Source organism: Cephus cinctus, unplaced genomic scaffold (genome assembly GCF_000341935.2).
Source record: "Cephus cinctus unplaced genomic scaffold, Ccin1 Ccin1_scaffold0168, whole genome shotgun sequence".
In the NCBI taxonomy this organism is placed as follows: domain Eukaryota; kingdom Metazoa; phylum Arthropoda; class Insecta; order Hymenoptera; family Cephidae; genus Cephus; species Cephus cinctus.
Window position 1 is genome coordinate 261941 of NW_014332892.1, and position 17879 is coordinate 279819.

Sequence of the window (17879 nt, forward strand, 5' to 3'; positions counted from 1 at the left end):
CGTTGACATTGTTACCAACGTTGTTACGTCCTGAACTGGTTATTTTGAAGTGCCTCGCTGATTGGCTGTTCAAGACCGTGAGTTCGTCAGGGATTCGCCGCTGTATTGGCTATAGAAATAGCGCAATGGGACCGGAAAGTTTGAAATGATATAAACACGAGAATTTCCTTTTCTTTCCTATTTTTACTCTTTAATGATACGTGAAAAAGATTAGTTTATACATGAGCGAGTTCATTTATACTGGATTAGAATAAAGTTTATATTATACTGATGTGCGGACAAGAAAAGGACTGACTGTATGCGTGTTGGATGATAAAATAAACTAAAGCAGTGCCGTGATTAAGGATACTAGTCGCACTATATGCTTCAGTGCAGTTATGCATAAGGAGCTGACTTTTTTCAGTGTTATTTTCAGATTATGTTTCAAACAGTTCCGGGGTAGTTCTTTCTAGTACTCAATGTTGGGACCATAGTTCTGCTTGGAACTATTATTAAATAATGCTGGAAGCTAGCACCGCATCGCTGCTCTCCTTAACGCAGCCAGGCATGAGTTGTTGACTTTTGTCATATTAAAACCGAGCTTTACACTATACGCTCGAACTTAGGATTGTAAAGAAAATAACTATTTAGGCTATATTCGATGAGCTGCCTCGTTGTAAGAGTTGTTTCGGAAACCAGCGGTAAGTAGCGAAGAGCCTCTGCTCGCCAAGCTACACGTTCGTGATCCGCATTATCGACGGAGGCGATGATCACAAAATCCTACTTCCAGTCTGGCCACTACGATTTAGCGCCATAATTTTGATATCGCCTAAAAGCGTAGCGTTGTCCATCTCCCTATTCATCTTTGTTACTCATCTCAGTCTGGTCCAGTCCGGTCTTTTGCACCATCCACCATTACGTGAATGTAGTTTATGGTGAAGATTTTACTCTAAATCCTACGAATCAAGAAACAACATATACAATTTTTAAAAGATTAACTGAAAAACTGCACGCATGTGACAACATTAGGACTTGATTAGGAAGTCGTCATTTTCTATTTTTTCCATTTGGTGGTATTACTATATTAATATAATCATTATCGTATTACTTTAATATGCTTGTATCGCCTTAACCTATGCCATTGGTCTTTAATTTTGATATTGTATTTAATTATTTTGATTAAGACTGGCTATGGCATCTACGTGCATGATTTTACGGCGAGGTATCTCAACAACATGCGTTTGTAATGGTGCTCGTAATTTTCGCAAATTTCTAATTTACAACAAACGCGGTTCCCGTCTTTTCAAGAAAAAACAACACGAGAAACCAGATCCAGATGTGCCTATTGATCGTATGTTCAAATTTGTTAATTTCATTATTCTGAACTTGATAGTATCATATTAATAATGTTAATTTTAGGTCGAGGTGTTAAGCCTACTGGTTATCGGGAGGGAAACTGCTTTGTTAATGTACCTGAAATGATACCAGAACTTATTGTACCATCTCTGGCAGATTTTAACTTAAAGCCATATGTCTCCTATCGTGCAGAACGACGTGAAGAGGTTCCATTTACACCTTATGACCTATTCAAAGTTGTATATGGTCCTAAAATTTTAAGTGATTATGAGAATGGGAAATTGGATTTGGATGGCCAGCCATTGGAGCCAAGTGAAGAAGAGAAGCTTACACCGAGTGAAGCTAAAGCTCGTGCTGGTAGTACTGGCTGTGACATTTTTACCACTGATCGTCCGAAGGAGGAACGAATCACTGAAACCCAAAAACTTATAGCAGTTTCAATGAAATAGGTACTTTCACATCATTACATGATTCAAATAAAGTTCTATAATATTATTATATATTAATGCGGATAAATGAGTAGTATTCAATCATAATTTGTATATGCTTTATTTAATACACTCTACGCGCGCTTGTATATTATATTGGTGACCATTCTATTATTATATAAACGGTAAATATTTACTACCAGTGACCAATCTAAGAACTTCGTATCCCACGCACTTTCACGAAAAATCGTTAAACAATCGTGAAACAATGTTGAAATATACAATGCCTCCCCTATCCGTCTCTTACTGGCCACTCGTTATCTTCCACTGATATGATAATCGTCGAATTCTCATCGTTATATTTGCGCGACAGTCTTTACTCGATAGCAAATAATTACCCTAACAAAATATCTGTAGCTATTGACTATGTTAGACCTCACTTCGCAAAACAATAAGTACATGTCGCGTACAATACTTTACAAAATACCTGCTCAAAGTAACGGACGAATCTTTGAACGCTTTTCTTTTCATCTTTGCCGTCAACTCTTCACTCTCAGTTTTTTAAATCTCCCTTCATCAACGGATAGAGAACGAATTTATTGCTAGTAAAAGAAACGTTAGCAGTTTTTCTAAAACGATTCCTACATATTACGTACGTTTGAATCCATCATTCTGAAAGGGCAATGACTGATTAAAAAGGATTCTGCAATTGCAAATGATACCACGATTCATTTCTTTGGTCTCAATTCCTATCAACTTGTATGTAAATTGCGTCATGGATTTAACGTGGTGTTGCCTGTTTGAGAACGAGAGATTCGCCCAGTGATTAGACTAACTTAACAGCTATTGATTTGCTTATCAAAAGGTTTCACATTTCTTTAAAATTCTTTGAGCGAAGTTTGATTGTTTCTTGGGTAAAAAATGGCGGAGAATTCGAATAGTAAAGTCGTTGTCAGTTGTGCGCGGCCGGTATTGCTTCCTATCGACTAGAGTCTAAACATATTTAACTATAGCACGAAAAAGAAGTGCTGCAACACGAGACCAATAATGTCACCATTAAAAATTCGTTTAACATTAAAGGACGTCAATCAAATTGCGCCCTGAAGTGTCCCGTGAAAAACCGTAGTTTTCTATTAGAAACGAATTGACAATGTTTACAACTGCGTCGTTAGGAAAATATTAATTTTCAAAAGACCATTCAACCGAAAAACACTAGTACCACACAGACACTTCCGGTCTCATCTAAAAAACATTTCAAATGTTAATATCCACCCGCCAATAATATATAGTGCAGCACTTCTTCCTTGCAATTTTTGTTTTCTCACACGTCTCATCTAACGTTTACGGCTAATATCAATCCTCGTTATTATCAATACCTAAATAGCTGTCCTTCTTTTTCTTTAAGTAACAAAGAGTGAAAGAGGATCAAACAAGTTTCTATTTTGACATTGCAACCAATAGATTCATAATCAATAGTCGCTCTGAGAATCAGGTAAATTGACTTGTTTCGATTCTCACAGCTTTCCGCTGTTTGGTGATCTGGGGTGTAAAAAAAGCACACGTGACGCACGTCCTGTATCGATCGTCTTTTAAAATACCCCATAATTTTTCTTATACACTACTCGCTTTATATAATCATCGTGGGGAGTAACTTTTTTTTCATCCTAGCTTTGACGCACAAGAATACTATTTAATCACTAGAAAATGATTTCGCGACTAGTTTTCTCTTTGAGCACGCTCTGGTTTTCTGATTAGTCATGATTCCTTGGCAGTAATTAATTTCAGTTTCACAAATCCTATATCATATGTAAATACATGTAATGTGGCATACCGGAGGTGGTACGTTCTTGAATATTGCTTTCTAAACGTAAACTAAATTAACAAGGACATAAAATATCCTACATAGTACAAATTAAAGTTTAACTTGGATACTTTTTTTTAGTATCTGAACTTGACTTGTTTCAGTTAAAAAATTTACGTTCATATATCCAGGTGACATATGAGACAACAGTACAGTTAACAAAGGTCCCAGGACCTACGTCACACATGTTTCTTAATGATTATTGTTTTGGTGTTACACTTTGGTTTTGTTATCAGTCTATGATGAAATTGGTTACTGGATTCGATAGTGCCAGTGGTATAGTTGGACTTACGTAGGACATTACCCCAGACATTTACAGGCATACATAAAAATCTAGACAATAGATACCAAATCGATAAGGACTCTTTGTGTCGTGCTATTAAGAGGGATAATTTAAATTTTTTATCAATACAACAAACAGCAATTACCAACAAATCTCAATTCGTTAAACATGCGACGTACGTCCTTCTCTTTAAATACTTCATCATGAAAATCACAAGACGTCTATTCCTTATTTCTGGTTATCAGTATTCATTTCTGTTATCAGCACCGTCGCTAATTATCGCAGGAAGCAGTTGCCAATGCGTGACGTTAAAGTCTACGCAATCCGCATTAAAAAAAAATAGAATAGTCAAATAAATCCTTATCGAGGAAGCAAGGAGGTATTTCGTTGTCGATAACGTAATAGCAGCAACAGACGCAACATAACAGAGATTTCTTCATTTGTTTGTGACAAGTGACAAATAATACTGCATTCTGGGAATATGATTATATAAGGGGGGTTTTTTTTTCCTGGATATCCATTAGTATTTCCGTTGACGATCGAGCGTATTGTCTGTCTTGTCTCGCTTTTACGGGCTCCAAATCTCAATGGTATGTACGTTATTACTACGTTATTTAGCCGTGATATTTCTATGAACAACGTGAGGCAGTTCATTCCATGGGATCTCCGGCGTTTTCGAATATCGTTGAATGGGGATTGCTCCCGGCAGGCCACAAAAAACCACCTACGCCCCCAGGAGGTAGATAAGATGCACCACCACCGAGTCCGACCTAATATCGTTACGTGTCATTTTATTTCAATTGGAGCCACATGCGCTACATGTAATAGTGAGAAGCAAGCGAGCTGTTGTGCTACTTTGATGTGAGGATGGAACTTTGGATTCTGTTATTAAGAAAGGAAAACATGCATACTTTCATTAGTAATTGCGAACGGATCAACGAGTGTCTTTACATGGGAATTTGATAGAACTAACGATTATATGTATAATGGTTAATAGTAATGGAAGATCATTATGTCTACGGTACTGTGTTCTGTTATTCTAAATATTAGATGGGACGTGCATGCAAGAGAAATGTCAAAAAAAAAAGAGCGAATGATAAACGCCAAAATTAAAGAAAAATAACTATTTATTTGTGTCAAGTAAATAAATAATCATAGGAACAAATCGCAGGTACTAACTAGCTAGGTAATAACTTTACGAACAATAATTAAAAATTAGATGAATCGCTTTCAGTGTGACTAACGCCATCTAGTGGCCAAGTGTAAAAAAAAATAATTAAATTAAGCCAAAGAAAAAAAATTGCGCGAACTTTCTTTCTCTTTTACTTTTTATTATTTACGGAATTCATGGATCGTAGAAACTACTGCGCTCGTTTCAATGCTTTGGTAGATAATAGTCTCGAGTCTATGGTAAAGGAAAATTAGGATTAAAAAATATATACCTAGCGCCATTAATAATTGGTAGATATATATTTACTTTCTTTTGGCTTAATATTCATATCCAGTAGACGAGCAGCGTCTCTAAAATCCAATCGTCCTCTAAAGTCTAAGCTCACTTATGAGATTACCTGTTGACTCCATAGGAGCGTTCTCTCAGCCAATTGGCAATCGGCTGCCAATCTTGACGGTAGACTTTTCCATCGTTCCTCTTCTCGTTCACGCTCCCTATCGAAATGCTCGTCCCCGAGTCCCTGTACCAAGGGCGGCAAGATTTGCGTCCTCTGCGCCAACTTGTAACTATCCTGCCGTGGTACGTGTTCGCCACGTCTGTTTGTGACAGCGCCGGACACCGGATTTGGCGTAGGACTTCCACCGCCTCTGTGTCTATGATAGAGATTCCTCTTTTGCTGAAGCATGCGTTGTTGAACGAGAAGCTGCAGCTGAGTCCCCGAGTCACCGCGGACCTTAAATTGCGGTTGACTTTGCGGCGACGTCGAGGGTGGTCTGAGATGAACGAGATCCATGTGACCTCTAGCCTTTCCTGAATCTGGAACGTAGCATTGCCTGTCTGTACTCCACGTAACACCGGTTTCTCTTTTTTCTCCCGACTCTCCTTAGTATAAGAATAACGTGTCTAAAAAATGAATTTAAAGATAATGAAAAACAATAAATTATACGATAATGCTGATTATTCGTAGTCAATTGGTTAACCATTTCCCGTTTAATGTTGTACAAGGATATCCTTAAAAAAAAATCCAAACACAGGAAAACCAGAATCTTACCTTGAATGCTACGTTGTTTGGCTGGTCTATCCCCACCACCTTGCTGACAAAACAGCAACCTCGGTCCGCCATCAGATGCTCTACGTCCTTGAGCCACTCTTGATATCCTTGTTGCTACCGGGGATGGGCTTTTGGGAGGTGGCGGCGTGCATGAAGGCAGGCTGCTTGTAAAACAACCGGTAACCGTGTAATCCGGAGGGCATCCCGAATCGAAACTCGATTCGAATAATAAAGAGGATGAACTTCCGCTTCCACCGGTAGCGAACAACGCTGTTCTAGCAGGTGGATCGATTGGATCCATGATGGGACTATCAAAGTGTTGCTGTTGATAATCGCTCAGTCTACGATTGACTATCTGACTGTCAATTCTCTGACTGATATCACGATCTAATCCAAGTCTGTGCTCTTCCAATTTTATCTGAGCCTCACGAAGTTCATCTCCACTGGGTCCTTCCTCGAGTTCCCCTTCGGCACTGCAACAACCTTCATCGGTGGAGGAGCTCGTGGAGCTGAATCTCTTTCCTGCTCTTCCAACATCCTCTCTGGTTCTGTTAAAAATAAAATAAGGATCCTATAAAGTGATAATGCATATAGAATGGACATTGTGGTTCGGCAAAAAAATTATTGTAGTTCCCGCACTTATATCTACATTAACCTAGCGTCATTACTCTAATGCTCTCACAGAATTTCTCTTAGCAGTATTTCGATAAAATTCATGGAGTTCAACGTTTCATCGCATTAGCTTAATGGTGTGATTAATTATATGGGTGGTGGTTAGTTTCCCACGAGAATGAATAGATTATCCCGGTTTTACGGCGGGTCTGATTATGAGGATGAAACTAAAACTGGGCAAAATAGTAACACGATGCGAAAAAGGATCGTCGATCACAGGCAGAATTCACGAAGATAAGCAGAGCAAGCAAATAGGAAGTTTTTAAACGAAGAGTTACCAAAACTGAAAGAGACAGCCACGATCTTCCAATCCGACCTGTTCCGATTAAATCTCCAATTTTCATCACCACCCATCAATTACGATCAACGTCCCACTAAGCTATCGCTGCAAATAAAAACCAAACGATTAAACTTTAGAATCCCTTTTCTTTCGATTCTCGCGATAGGAGGGATTGGAAGTTGGATATTGCATAAGCCAAGTATTCGTAATTTAGAATAAGAATCTCGACTAAAAAAGTCAAAGAAAGGGTGACAACGTCAGAGTGACATCCGTGACTAACGTACCTTGAATTGAACTTGTCTTCTTTAGTACGTGCAACAGTAGGCCAACAACTGTTGTTCGTTGAGTTGCTGGAACGATGTTGCTTAAGCCTCTCCAGTAGCAAAAAGTAAATTGCAGCATGATGATCGTAACTGTTGTTCCTTAAAGACTGCATCAAAAAGCAAAACCCGTATTAGACACAGTTATAACATACTGAAACGACACAGATACATACATATAATCTTTAACTCACCTCTCTAGTTCGACTAATGTCAATACCAAGACTGTGCATCAGCCTAAGAATTTGTTCATTGGGTTCTTGCAAGGTAGACGTCACCATAGGTATTACTGGAACACATGTCGTATCAGCAGAACCAGCCATCCAACGATGCCTCTTGATCTGCGGAATGGTGTACCTCTTACCAGGTTCAAGAACCAGCATCTTCCGTATGAGACTCTCGCAGTCTAAGAAATAATAGTATGATACAAGACATAATTAAATATATGAATCATCATTGAATCGGATTAAATAAATATATTAATAATCAATTGTACAATACCTGTACTCATAAAATAAGGGATACGAAATCGGCCGCTTAATACTCGATCGCGTAACGATTGCAGTGTTGATCCATCAAATGGTAATGCACCGCAGACTAGTACATAAAGCACTACACCTAAGCTCTGCAAAGATTCGAATTACAAATTAATATTACTTTCTAATTGATCAAGCTTCCTACAAAATTAATGTCTTACCCATATGTCGATCTCTGGGCCGACGTAATGTTTCCCACGAAAGACTTCTGGCGCCGCGTACGGCGGACTGCCGCACCACGTGCTTAAACGTTCGCCGGGTGTGAATCTATTGCTAAAACCAAAATCTGCAATCTTGACATTCATCTGAGCATCCAGTAAGAGATTCTCGGCTTTGAGATCGCGATGTGCCACTCCGGTAGCATGGCAGTATTCGACAGCTGATAGTATCTGAGCAAAAGTAGACCGCGCTCGTGGTTCTCCCATTCTTCCGTAACGCGCTATGTAATCAAAAATTTCACCCTTGCTAGCGTACTCGCACACCTAGGCAAACACAATTACGCAATAAATAATACAAGACACAAATATACGCGGAAGTGTATCGAGTCTATTGAAATTAACAAAATTTAACTTGCCATGTATATCATATTTTTGGTCTCCATAACCTGATATAGCTTAACGATATGCGGATGCTCCAGTTGTTTCATGATTTCCACTTCGCGATATACCTTCTCGAGATTAGTCGAATCCAGTTGTGTCTTATCAATTATCTTTATTGCAACCTGAACAAAGAAACATTGACATTGGTAAAGGTATTGCTAATGTCCGTTCAGTTTTCTCTCTAGTCATTTTTTGTTGTCATCGTCCTTAATGCGCAGATTGCACAATCATTAACCTCGACTCAAGGACGCGCCTTGTCTCCTGTTTACCTCGGTTTTAGTGATTCGATGCCTGGCTAACTTGACCACGGCGAAGTTCCCTTTGCCAATGGTCCCTTCGATGTCATAGAAACCCACGCGGATTTGCTTTTTACCCTGGCCAGCACCAGGATCCATTTTCTCGCATTAATAACTGTCGACCAGGTCAAGAAGGTATATCAATCGATCATTAAAGGGATTCCTTCACCTCTTCCGAAAGTTACCTGTAACATTTGACATGGAACTGTGAGGTACACAGGCGAACTGGGTAAATGGGTGAGAGGATAAAGTGAGATTATTTTATAAGGGAATCAAATAAAGGTTTTCGTAAAGCAGACACAGTGCGCACGGCCCGTTATCAATGACGGAGAGCACATATACGTGGATAATCAATTTCGACGTTTCTGTATAGTTAAGATATATATATGTGTGTCGGGACATACGTAACTGATTTGAGCGTCGAACGTCTGCGATAAAAATTGATCGTCATAACTGATAAATGTAGTAGAAAATAAGTGACTTTCTTTATTAAAAAGGCTCAAACGAGCAGTGCGTGCAATGAATAGGCAAATTAAAAAAAAATTAGCTACGCGCGTCACTGCTTACGTACTTCGCTCTATTCTATACATCGCCCATGTCTGTGCAAACGTATTCTTTGTATCTAAAAACATTTTTATCTCATGCTTCTAATATTACAGGCCTTTAGATAAAAATTACAAATATTTTCATTCCTACCCTCTCCAGTAACCCCATTATAGTCAACCTTGAGAATGGAATTTGAAGTTTTTCATTTGCGAATCGCAATTTTACGGTCGCCCGCTGATTCTTTACGAGCGTTTCTGTTTTGACTAATAAGAACGTTCCGAGACGAGCAACTACCGCGAAATTCCAAATATTATCCGCAAAAGCAGCTTGTAAGAGGTTAATAGTTTTTTAACATTTTTTAAATCCCAATCCCCCATGCCCAGCGTCCAATATGTTTACCTTCCCACGATTTCTTGTCCTTCGCGCGACGATTATTTATAGTATTTATCTATTATAGTTAAAAACCTTCGACGAGACTTTTCCTTGCAACTATTTAATTAGAATTTAAAGTCTAATCCACTGCTGATATACAGATTGTCGATCGTAATGTTATCATCAATGGTTTTCCCTTCGAGCACTTTCACGTTTATCCTTCAAGTCCGTTTTTAGCCTTCATACTTCGCGCTGGTTTCAATTTCACAACCGTGTTCTAGCGGAGACCTTTCTATTTTAAACATTTAGCGGATTTCTTTAAACAAGCAATATTAACAAAAATTCTCCATCACGTGCGTCAGCGCTTACGCACGTAGGACGCGCGCCATCGTTCGACATTGGCGAATCACAGTAACCGTCTTCCTTCAGGAAAAAACATATAAAATTTTCTTTAAATAAAGACATACAGCAGTTTCTCAATCTTTCGTACTACACATATTTTATTACCGTAAGCTACTAATCTTTAAACATAGTAGGCAAATAACCGCCTGCAACAAGTACAATAGGTATTCGTCAATGACGTCACGGATCGACGTCCTCAAGTTTACTCAACGACTCTGGATCGATGCCCGTCAATAATGGCTGGGCAACTAGACTGAACTAGACTTAGAGTAAAAACAAGAAACTCCACCGTACTAATAATATCAAAACGTCTATTCACTGTTATACAACGAGGATACCGCATAAGACGCCGGTCTCCTTAGGTACCTCAACATGACGTACGGTACGCGTCAATTTAGATTTTCTACCATATAATATCACTCTCGAGGATATAAGTTCAATCGAGATGTTACTTACCAGGCATAAAATGTCCGAGCGTAGATGCCATCAGCAAGGAGATTCTCTTAGCTCGGTGAAATTCAAAGGAGAGTTCAGTCTCCTTTATTACTCTTGAAGCGACACAACACCTCCTCGCAACACGACGGTTCGATACCGACTAACCGACGGCCATGTTGCTGTCCCCCTCTCTACTAAATTTCGAACCGTTACTACCCCTTCGCCCCCCACTTCCCTTCATTCCTTAGCTCGCCCCACTATTCAAGAGTCTACCTCCATCAAGCCACGCACGTTATCTTTGACAATTGACGTCAACGGGCCGTCGTCTCTACGTTAATTGCTTTAACGTAATTACACAGCAAATACGACGTGCGTACTGACTTTAGACTTAGACTCACTAACCCTCGTTAGAATAGTGTCTAAAGTGCAACATAATTTTAGAATGAATTGACAAGGTTTATGCAGTTCAAAATAATCGCGGTGTCCTGTTAGGTTATCCCACGCGCTCCGATTGGTCAATTCCGAGAGCGTCTAGATAATTTAACGAAAGGGCCGCGCGCGCATTCTTATACGAAACAGAGTAACGGCTCATCTTGATCGAAAGATGACAGATCATTGATCTTAGCGTCAATGCCGGACACTCGTTATCTTTGTCGAATGACGTCAGTGGATGAGAAATGTGGATGTTCCTCGTCTAACAGCTTTAACAGAATCGTTGACTGTAATGGCAGCTTCTCTTGTCTCTTCATTCGTCCTTTTTCTCCGAGTATCGTTTAATGTTTTCGTTTGTCAATGTTTCCAATGCACTTGTATACATACCACGTCGTGTCTCAAGAGGCATCAACGTTCTTGTTGCCCTAGGTCGGTATTCTTACGTTCGGTTTATCTCGTATTTTTTTTACTCTTCTCTTCTCGCCCTTGAGCTTTCAGACGTATCCACGTATTATGCTTCTCAACGTGGACCCTTATCTCTTGTTTTACAACTCTTCAGAAGCAATTGGCTCCACGTGTGTTCTGTCAACATGAACACGTCTGAAAACACTTTTTAAAAGTAAAAAAACATAAATGTCTCTAATCGGAAACTCTGCTTTCGAGTTTGTTTCACAAAATGTCTATAGTATATTTTTGTTAACGGGCTACAAGGCATCCACGCGTTAGATTCGAAAATACGTCGGAATCAAAAGCAACTTACGAAATAAAAATAAAAAGTGTCCTCCTACCAGTCTCGTTTAATATATACGTACATATATGTATGTTACACTACATAGAACTATATATATACGTATAGACAAATCTAAAAAAAAATTTGCCAGTATCGCGACGAGCTTTCGAAAAGCAGATTTTACAGATATAGACGGCAAATAAAATTTGGTCTTTCTGTAAATTTACAATTCACGGCAAAAAAATATCTTTGAATTTGAATGCACGGGATTTAAGAACCCCTAGTAGAAAGGATTGACGCGCATTAAAAGATTTTAAATATCGTTTGGGAGTGAACCAAGAAAAACAAGTAGCGACTGCACGACATTAGTTACTAATATATTTGCCGAATTATCATACATGTATTATTTATCAATGCGAGTCAGGCAATCGATGCAACAAATTGTAATGATTGTCATCATTAGCCACATGATCGTACGTTCATCTTATGCATTATGTAGGACAAGAGCGATAACGAATAGTCTACCTCTAAATTCGTATTAACGCACGTGTGTGTTGAGCATTAATTTTTTAACCTGTATATTTATATCGTATGTACAGGGTTCTTTTTTCATCCGAATAATTCCAGGTTATACACGTACAATGTATATTTACCCTTGATATCCCTTTATTCTATCATTAGCTCAATAATAAAAATTCTCTCGTTATAATCCATACTTCATAACTTTTATGCTTTTTCTGTCTCAATAACGGGTGTACATAAATAACTTAACTGTCTACGTCTCTACCTATGAAGCCTTCTTTAAGTCTCTGCCATTCAGTCGTAACAAAGATAAGGTTATGTTTTCGTGGCAATAATGAAAAATAATAATCACATTCTCAGAATACTTTCAATGTACTATGGACAATCGGTAACAGTGACAAATATTATTGGATGACTAACCAGGAATAAATTGTGCAGTATCATACTCCATGAATTTCTCATGGACATGTATTACGTATATAGGTATAATCAGTGTCCTAGTACGTTTTCATTACTTAAGCAAATTCACGATAAAGATAATTACGATAGAGTGTATATTGATATATAGATATACTTTAGAGGTATATACGTAAAGCAGCTCCTTTCGGTTCACCTCGTAATATTCGTGGAAGTTCAATGCAGCACGTAGGTAGATACAAATTGTACTGTGAACATGAATTAGAGAGCCTTGAGACGGGCTCGATTACTTGAATGATGTAATTATGCATTTATAATCATTATTTCGTATATACGTACCCGTTGTGTGAATTTCGGCACGTGGCCCAAAGTTGCGATACAGCTTGGCCCTGGGCCTTTCAGTCTTTCGGCACGGTCCTGCATTGACGTCATTGAATGACGTCAATGCCAGCCCCCTCCACTAGACGAGAACTGCCCCTCAAAGCGTTTTATCGCGTCAACGCGTGGAACACTGGGACAGCCTTAAAAAACTGCTAGAAAATCCAATAAAGTATAACTGGTCTGGGAAATATCAGGCCTAAAGAATATTTTGAAAAAAAATTACCTTCCTTTTATGCTCCTAGATTCTTCATAAATTCTCTACCCGACGTATTTATGTAATTGAGGGTACATGCGGTTCTCGGTAGATGTTACTGATGTACATTCTGAAAAGTGACATTATGTAATTTTGCAATTTCAAAAAATTCTACTTTAAACCGGGAATGTGCTTTGGCTGAAGAATGAGAAATATACTGCTTACGCAATGCATATTCTCGTTAGTATAACACATGCGATAACGTTTAGGGTAGCATTTCATGGGAACGATTTGACGACGTATGCATGTACAGCTGTGTTTGGAAAATATTAAAATGTAAATCGATTTTTGGGAATTTCACTATGTTTGTAGGTAGTTCCATGCGATTATCCAATTTTATCACTGTTTATATTGATTTAACAAAGAAAATCTATATAAGACGGAGTAAGAAAATATATGACGTCTATTATCTGAGTCAGCTGGGGATTAGTTCGTTATTTTGCTTAAATCTTTTCGATTCTTTGCTTCGTATTTGTCTTTGTTAATTTATAAGAAACGTAGAGTTGTACATTTGTACAAATATTATGTATGACATTTTGGTGACGCGGATAGACTTGGGCAAGTGCACGTATATAGTAGACGACCTAATATATGACGATTACGTTATCGATATTGGATGCAGCCTGAAACGTCATCTTACTATATGTAAGAAGAAAAAAAAGAGGAATAAAGGAGAGAAGTTGTGTAGGATATCAGTACAGCATCCTGAATCGTTCAAGAATTCTCTTGGTAGTTTTCAAAGTCGGGCAGGGGTTGTTAAAGCGTAAAAATTTGGAAAGCTTCTCGTATAAGCGTTCAGCAAAGTGCTGGTTTCATCTCTGAAACTTCCCTATGCATTTATGCAGTACGATATAGACATGCTGTGTAGATGGAGGTTGAATAACAAAATGAGAAGAAAGAAAAAGGAAAAAGTTTTTATCCGATTTGCGGAGAGAACTTTTTGTTTTCTTTCTGTATGGCTCTTTTTTTGACTCTTATTGTTTTTGGGTTAATTATATTCCAAGTCGCTGAGCTTCAATCCTCTTAAAATAACGTAAGGGCGCCAATGGAAATCAAATTGTCAAGAGTGAAAAGGACGAGCAATTGGTATTAAGCGAGACATTGAGGCACAACTGTTTATTGGATTAAGAATCGATATCGAAGGGTTGCGAGTGTTAGCTGTAAAAGTGAATCATCATAAATTCATGAGAGTTTTACCTGACACACTTTACTATGTGATAGATGGATGACGCAAAAGTACCTATGTCACTGATCCCGTAAGAATTCTCAACCAATCTTTAACCTTTGGTGCATATATAAGTAATTCTATAAATCATATTTATAATCCTTGTCTTGATCATGTGACACGACTTATTTACGAAATTGATATTGATACGTGGAAAAAATCAGTGTTCATGTAAATGGAAAAAATAAATGATTGCTTACTTGTCAAATATTAATTATTTATACATATATTGAAAATAATGATTGTACGTACGTGTGATTACTGAGAATCGCTGTTGGTAAAGAAATTCTCTCGAGTAACGAATTCTTCGAAAAAAAATGCACGGTAAGTTACCATCCGATGGTAAAGTAGATCTCGGAATAAACCTTGCCAAATTTCTCACGAGATTTTGTGAATAAAATATATTGTTAATTTTAAAAAGCAAATTATGTTAAAACGAAAAATGTAATTAAAAGTATATAAAGATATTGCAGTGACTACAGAAACTTATTAACCCGTCACTTATAGTAATCTTGTAGTTTCTCAATACAATCTGAGTGGCGCTGTGGAACTTTCTGTCATGAAGAAGCTTTTTAAAACTCTCGCTAGATAGTCCGTGCACTCAATCAAGTCTATTCATGCAGACACTAGGTATACAAAATCAGTACAAATCAATGGATTCTAGCCAGTAACCAAAAGATCTTGAACAAAACATTTCATTATTAAAATTTTCAACGAGGAACGTTACTGTAGAAGCAATCAAGTAAATACCACCAAATCAAATACCATATACCAGACTTCCTATTTGTCTTGACGAACTATCTTCACCACCGTCTGTACCATCATCCAGGGTTGACACTTAACACACGAGACGTGGAATTGCTCCAACGAGGCATCGATCCGCGTCAGGCGCGTGGATTTTAATACTGCAAAAGCGTTCAAGGCGCACAGTACAATAGGTAGAGGCACAACGGCGAAAAAAAAAGAAAGAAGAATTTTAAAAATTGCAGTCTACCAAAAGAACCATGAGAAAAAATGGTATAACGTCGTTCTGGATCTTCACAAATCATTAATCCTGAACGGTATTAATTAATAATATTACAGCTTCGTTCAACGAGGAAAATATCAACACCAAAGCAAACGTAGAAAGCTCGTACGAAAAAGCGGTCTTATGATTCTCTGTAGCATTCGATACGAAATCAATGGAGGATATCTGTTTGACAAAAGCATTGTAGCCACAAATACTGGTTCCCTTGTCTGGTTCTAAAGGCACTTCCACTACTGGCAACATTGAGTACAACGGTATACACCAGTGTTGCAGACCAAGTAGCAAATATTCAGGAACGCCTATGGTCTGAAGTAAGGTTAGGTCATGTTACTGTGTGCATTTTATCGTGCCAAGATACCCACCTTGCCGATGCATTCGAAAAGTACTGGCCAGAAGATCCTATTCAACAGAGAATGTTGTGGCATCTGTTTTTTCTTTTATATTCCTTTAAATCTTTTCTACGGACCAGGAACGGCTACGCACACTTATTTCATCCGGAGTGACCTGGTGTTCAAATATCAGGAACCTTAGAATGTGGTATTTGAGAGACCTTTGACATATTTGTTTATATATCACGTGTCGTCCATAACGGATGTAATTTAATTCCTGCACGATTTAACGACTATTCTTTTGTAAACTCTGACGAGCAAATGCTTCTGGGATGGAGGTATGTAGATAGAGAAGATCCGTTGAACAGGGTGTGTGCACTAGGTGAGGAAACGGCAAGAGAGATGCAAATGGGCGGGACTGAATGTGAGAGAAAAAGAGAAAGAGATACTTGAAAAGAGTAAGAGAGAGCAGACAGACGTCCACCAGTTTACCTTGTGTCGAAACGTTTTATCTCCTCTACAATTCCATTAGAGGAAACTTTCGAAGGATGCTGCTAGGCTTTCCTCCCTTTCATCCTTCTTCTTTAGTAACTCTCCTCCTTTTCCCCTACAGTATCTGTACATACATATCTCTTCTTGCTGGACCATTTTCACGAAGCACTACTGCGGTACGAGCCACTTGCCTTCGCCAAGCCAAACGATAACGACCAAATCTGCTGAGTTCTTAGTTTTAGGACGGGAAAGGGGGGGTATTTTTTCAATTTTTTTTCTGATCCTTGGAACCCTTTTTCCTTGAACTTTTCTCTTACGCCCGATGACATTATATACGTCTTCTTTTTCTGTACCCTTAGTTTTGTACCTTTTGGCTATAGTCTTTAGATTGCACAAGAAATTATAGCGAATTCACGTATCAAAGACCTGTACTACCCTTAAGTCTGGTTTTTATTAAAATCTGGACAAGCGACAACTGTTCACCCGTCAAATATAATGCTCGACTACCGCAACGAAGGTGGAAGCTTCGGGAAGCTTGTCTACGGCCATGCTCAGCCTTTGTGAGAAAGAGGGTACGAAACTGGCTGTCATAAAGAATACAAGTTTATCCCTTAGTTACACACGCTGACTCGGTCAGTGTTAGGTACTCTTAGTATAGCGAGAGAGGGTAGCAACGCTTGGCAGGAGTACGAGAAATGCGTACCTAGCAAAAAATGTTAATTTTTTAAACGTGATTAGAGAAGTCCGAATTGCACTATCCACTTCTATTATTATATACAAATTTAAAGAAAGGATAGAAACTTTTCCAGAATTGTCATTAACGACCCACCATTACTTTTGTCTCAACGAGGATATAAGTGGGTAGTTTTTTGAATGCTCATTCTTGGACATAGTCACTTATCACTATATTTCACCAACTCTGCTAAGATAATTTTTTTTAAATTCCATACCGATTCACACATACATATTTCAAAATATTAAAAATTTCCTCGCACTTCCTTATTTTCCAAACCCAAAAATATACGCAATTATCAAATTTCCATTGTCCTTACGTAATTATATAGTCGTATCTTTCAGGGCGTGAAATCATTTGAATTAACCCGCGGCGTATAAACTGTCCAGTCTTGAATGTCTCCACGGTAAACATCATGGCCGAAACATAGTCGGTCTTTTCACTTCTATGAATGAAATAAGTTTAGCCGTTGGACGCTGAGTAAAGTTTAATTGAAATTGTACTACCCCTGTATATATTTCTCATTTGTCATAGTGTATATTTTATTCAACACTCTTCCTGTTAGACAATCTCTTACGGGCATCCTCTTAATCGCTCGTGGGCTTCTCATTAATACGTAGCAAATCCGTTAAAAATGTTGTCCGTTGGGAAGCGCGGGAAATTCAAAGTCCACAAAGTATCTTAATACCCTTGAACTTTATTCACTTTCTTGTTTTACTTAATAATTTAAATTCTATACCCCCCCCCCCCT

The 17879-nt window shown here is 38.3% G+C and overlaps 2 protein-coding genes across 4 annotated transcripts; one reads left to right on the plus strand and one right to left on the minus strand.

Moving 5' to 3' along the window:
- Positions 1-830: 830 nt before the first annotated feature.
- Positions 831-1917, plus strand: LOC107264331 (39S ribosomal protein L41, mitochondrial). 2 transcript variants are annotated; one of them, XM_015732480.2, is made up of 3 exons: positions 831-1052; positions 1164-1330; positions 1399-1917. In XM_015732480.2, exons 2-3 carry the CDS (start codon positions 1171-1173, stop codon positions 1782-1784), a joined length of 546 nt encoding a protein of 181 aa, XP_015587966.1. In that variant the 5' UTR covers positions 831-1052; positions 1164-1170; the 3' UTR covers positions 1785-1917. The 2 variants fall into 2 exon arrangements, with proteins under 2 accessions (XP_015587966.1, XP_024937304.1); XM_025081536.1 differs by having other exon boundaries at positions 891-914.
- Positions 1869-10770, minus strand: LOC107264330 (serine/threonine-protein kinase MARK2). 2 transcript variants are annotated; one of them, XM_025081534.1, is made up of 11 exons: positions 10609-10770; positions 9778-10173; positions 8806-9017; positions 8512-8658; positions 8099-8419; positions 7903-8026; positions 7596-7807; positions 7366-7511; positions 6130-6677; positions 5476-5894; positions 4558-4677 (listed from the first exon to the last, which is right to left on the minus strand). In XM_025081534.1, the coding sequence occupies exons 3-11, from the start codon at positions 8929-8931 to the stop codon at positions 4558-4560; spliced, it is 2163 nt and encodes a 720-aa protein (XP_024937302.1). In that variant the 5' UTR covers positions 8932-9017; positions 9778-10173; positions 10609-10770. The 2 variants fall into 2 exon arrangements, with proteins under 2 accessions (XP_015587965.1, XP_024937302.1); XM_015732479.2 differs by lacking the exon at positions 9778-10173 and having other exon boundaries at positions 1869-4677; positions 10609-10769.
- Positions 10771-17879: the final 7109 nt, after the last annotated feature.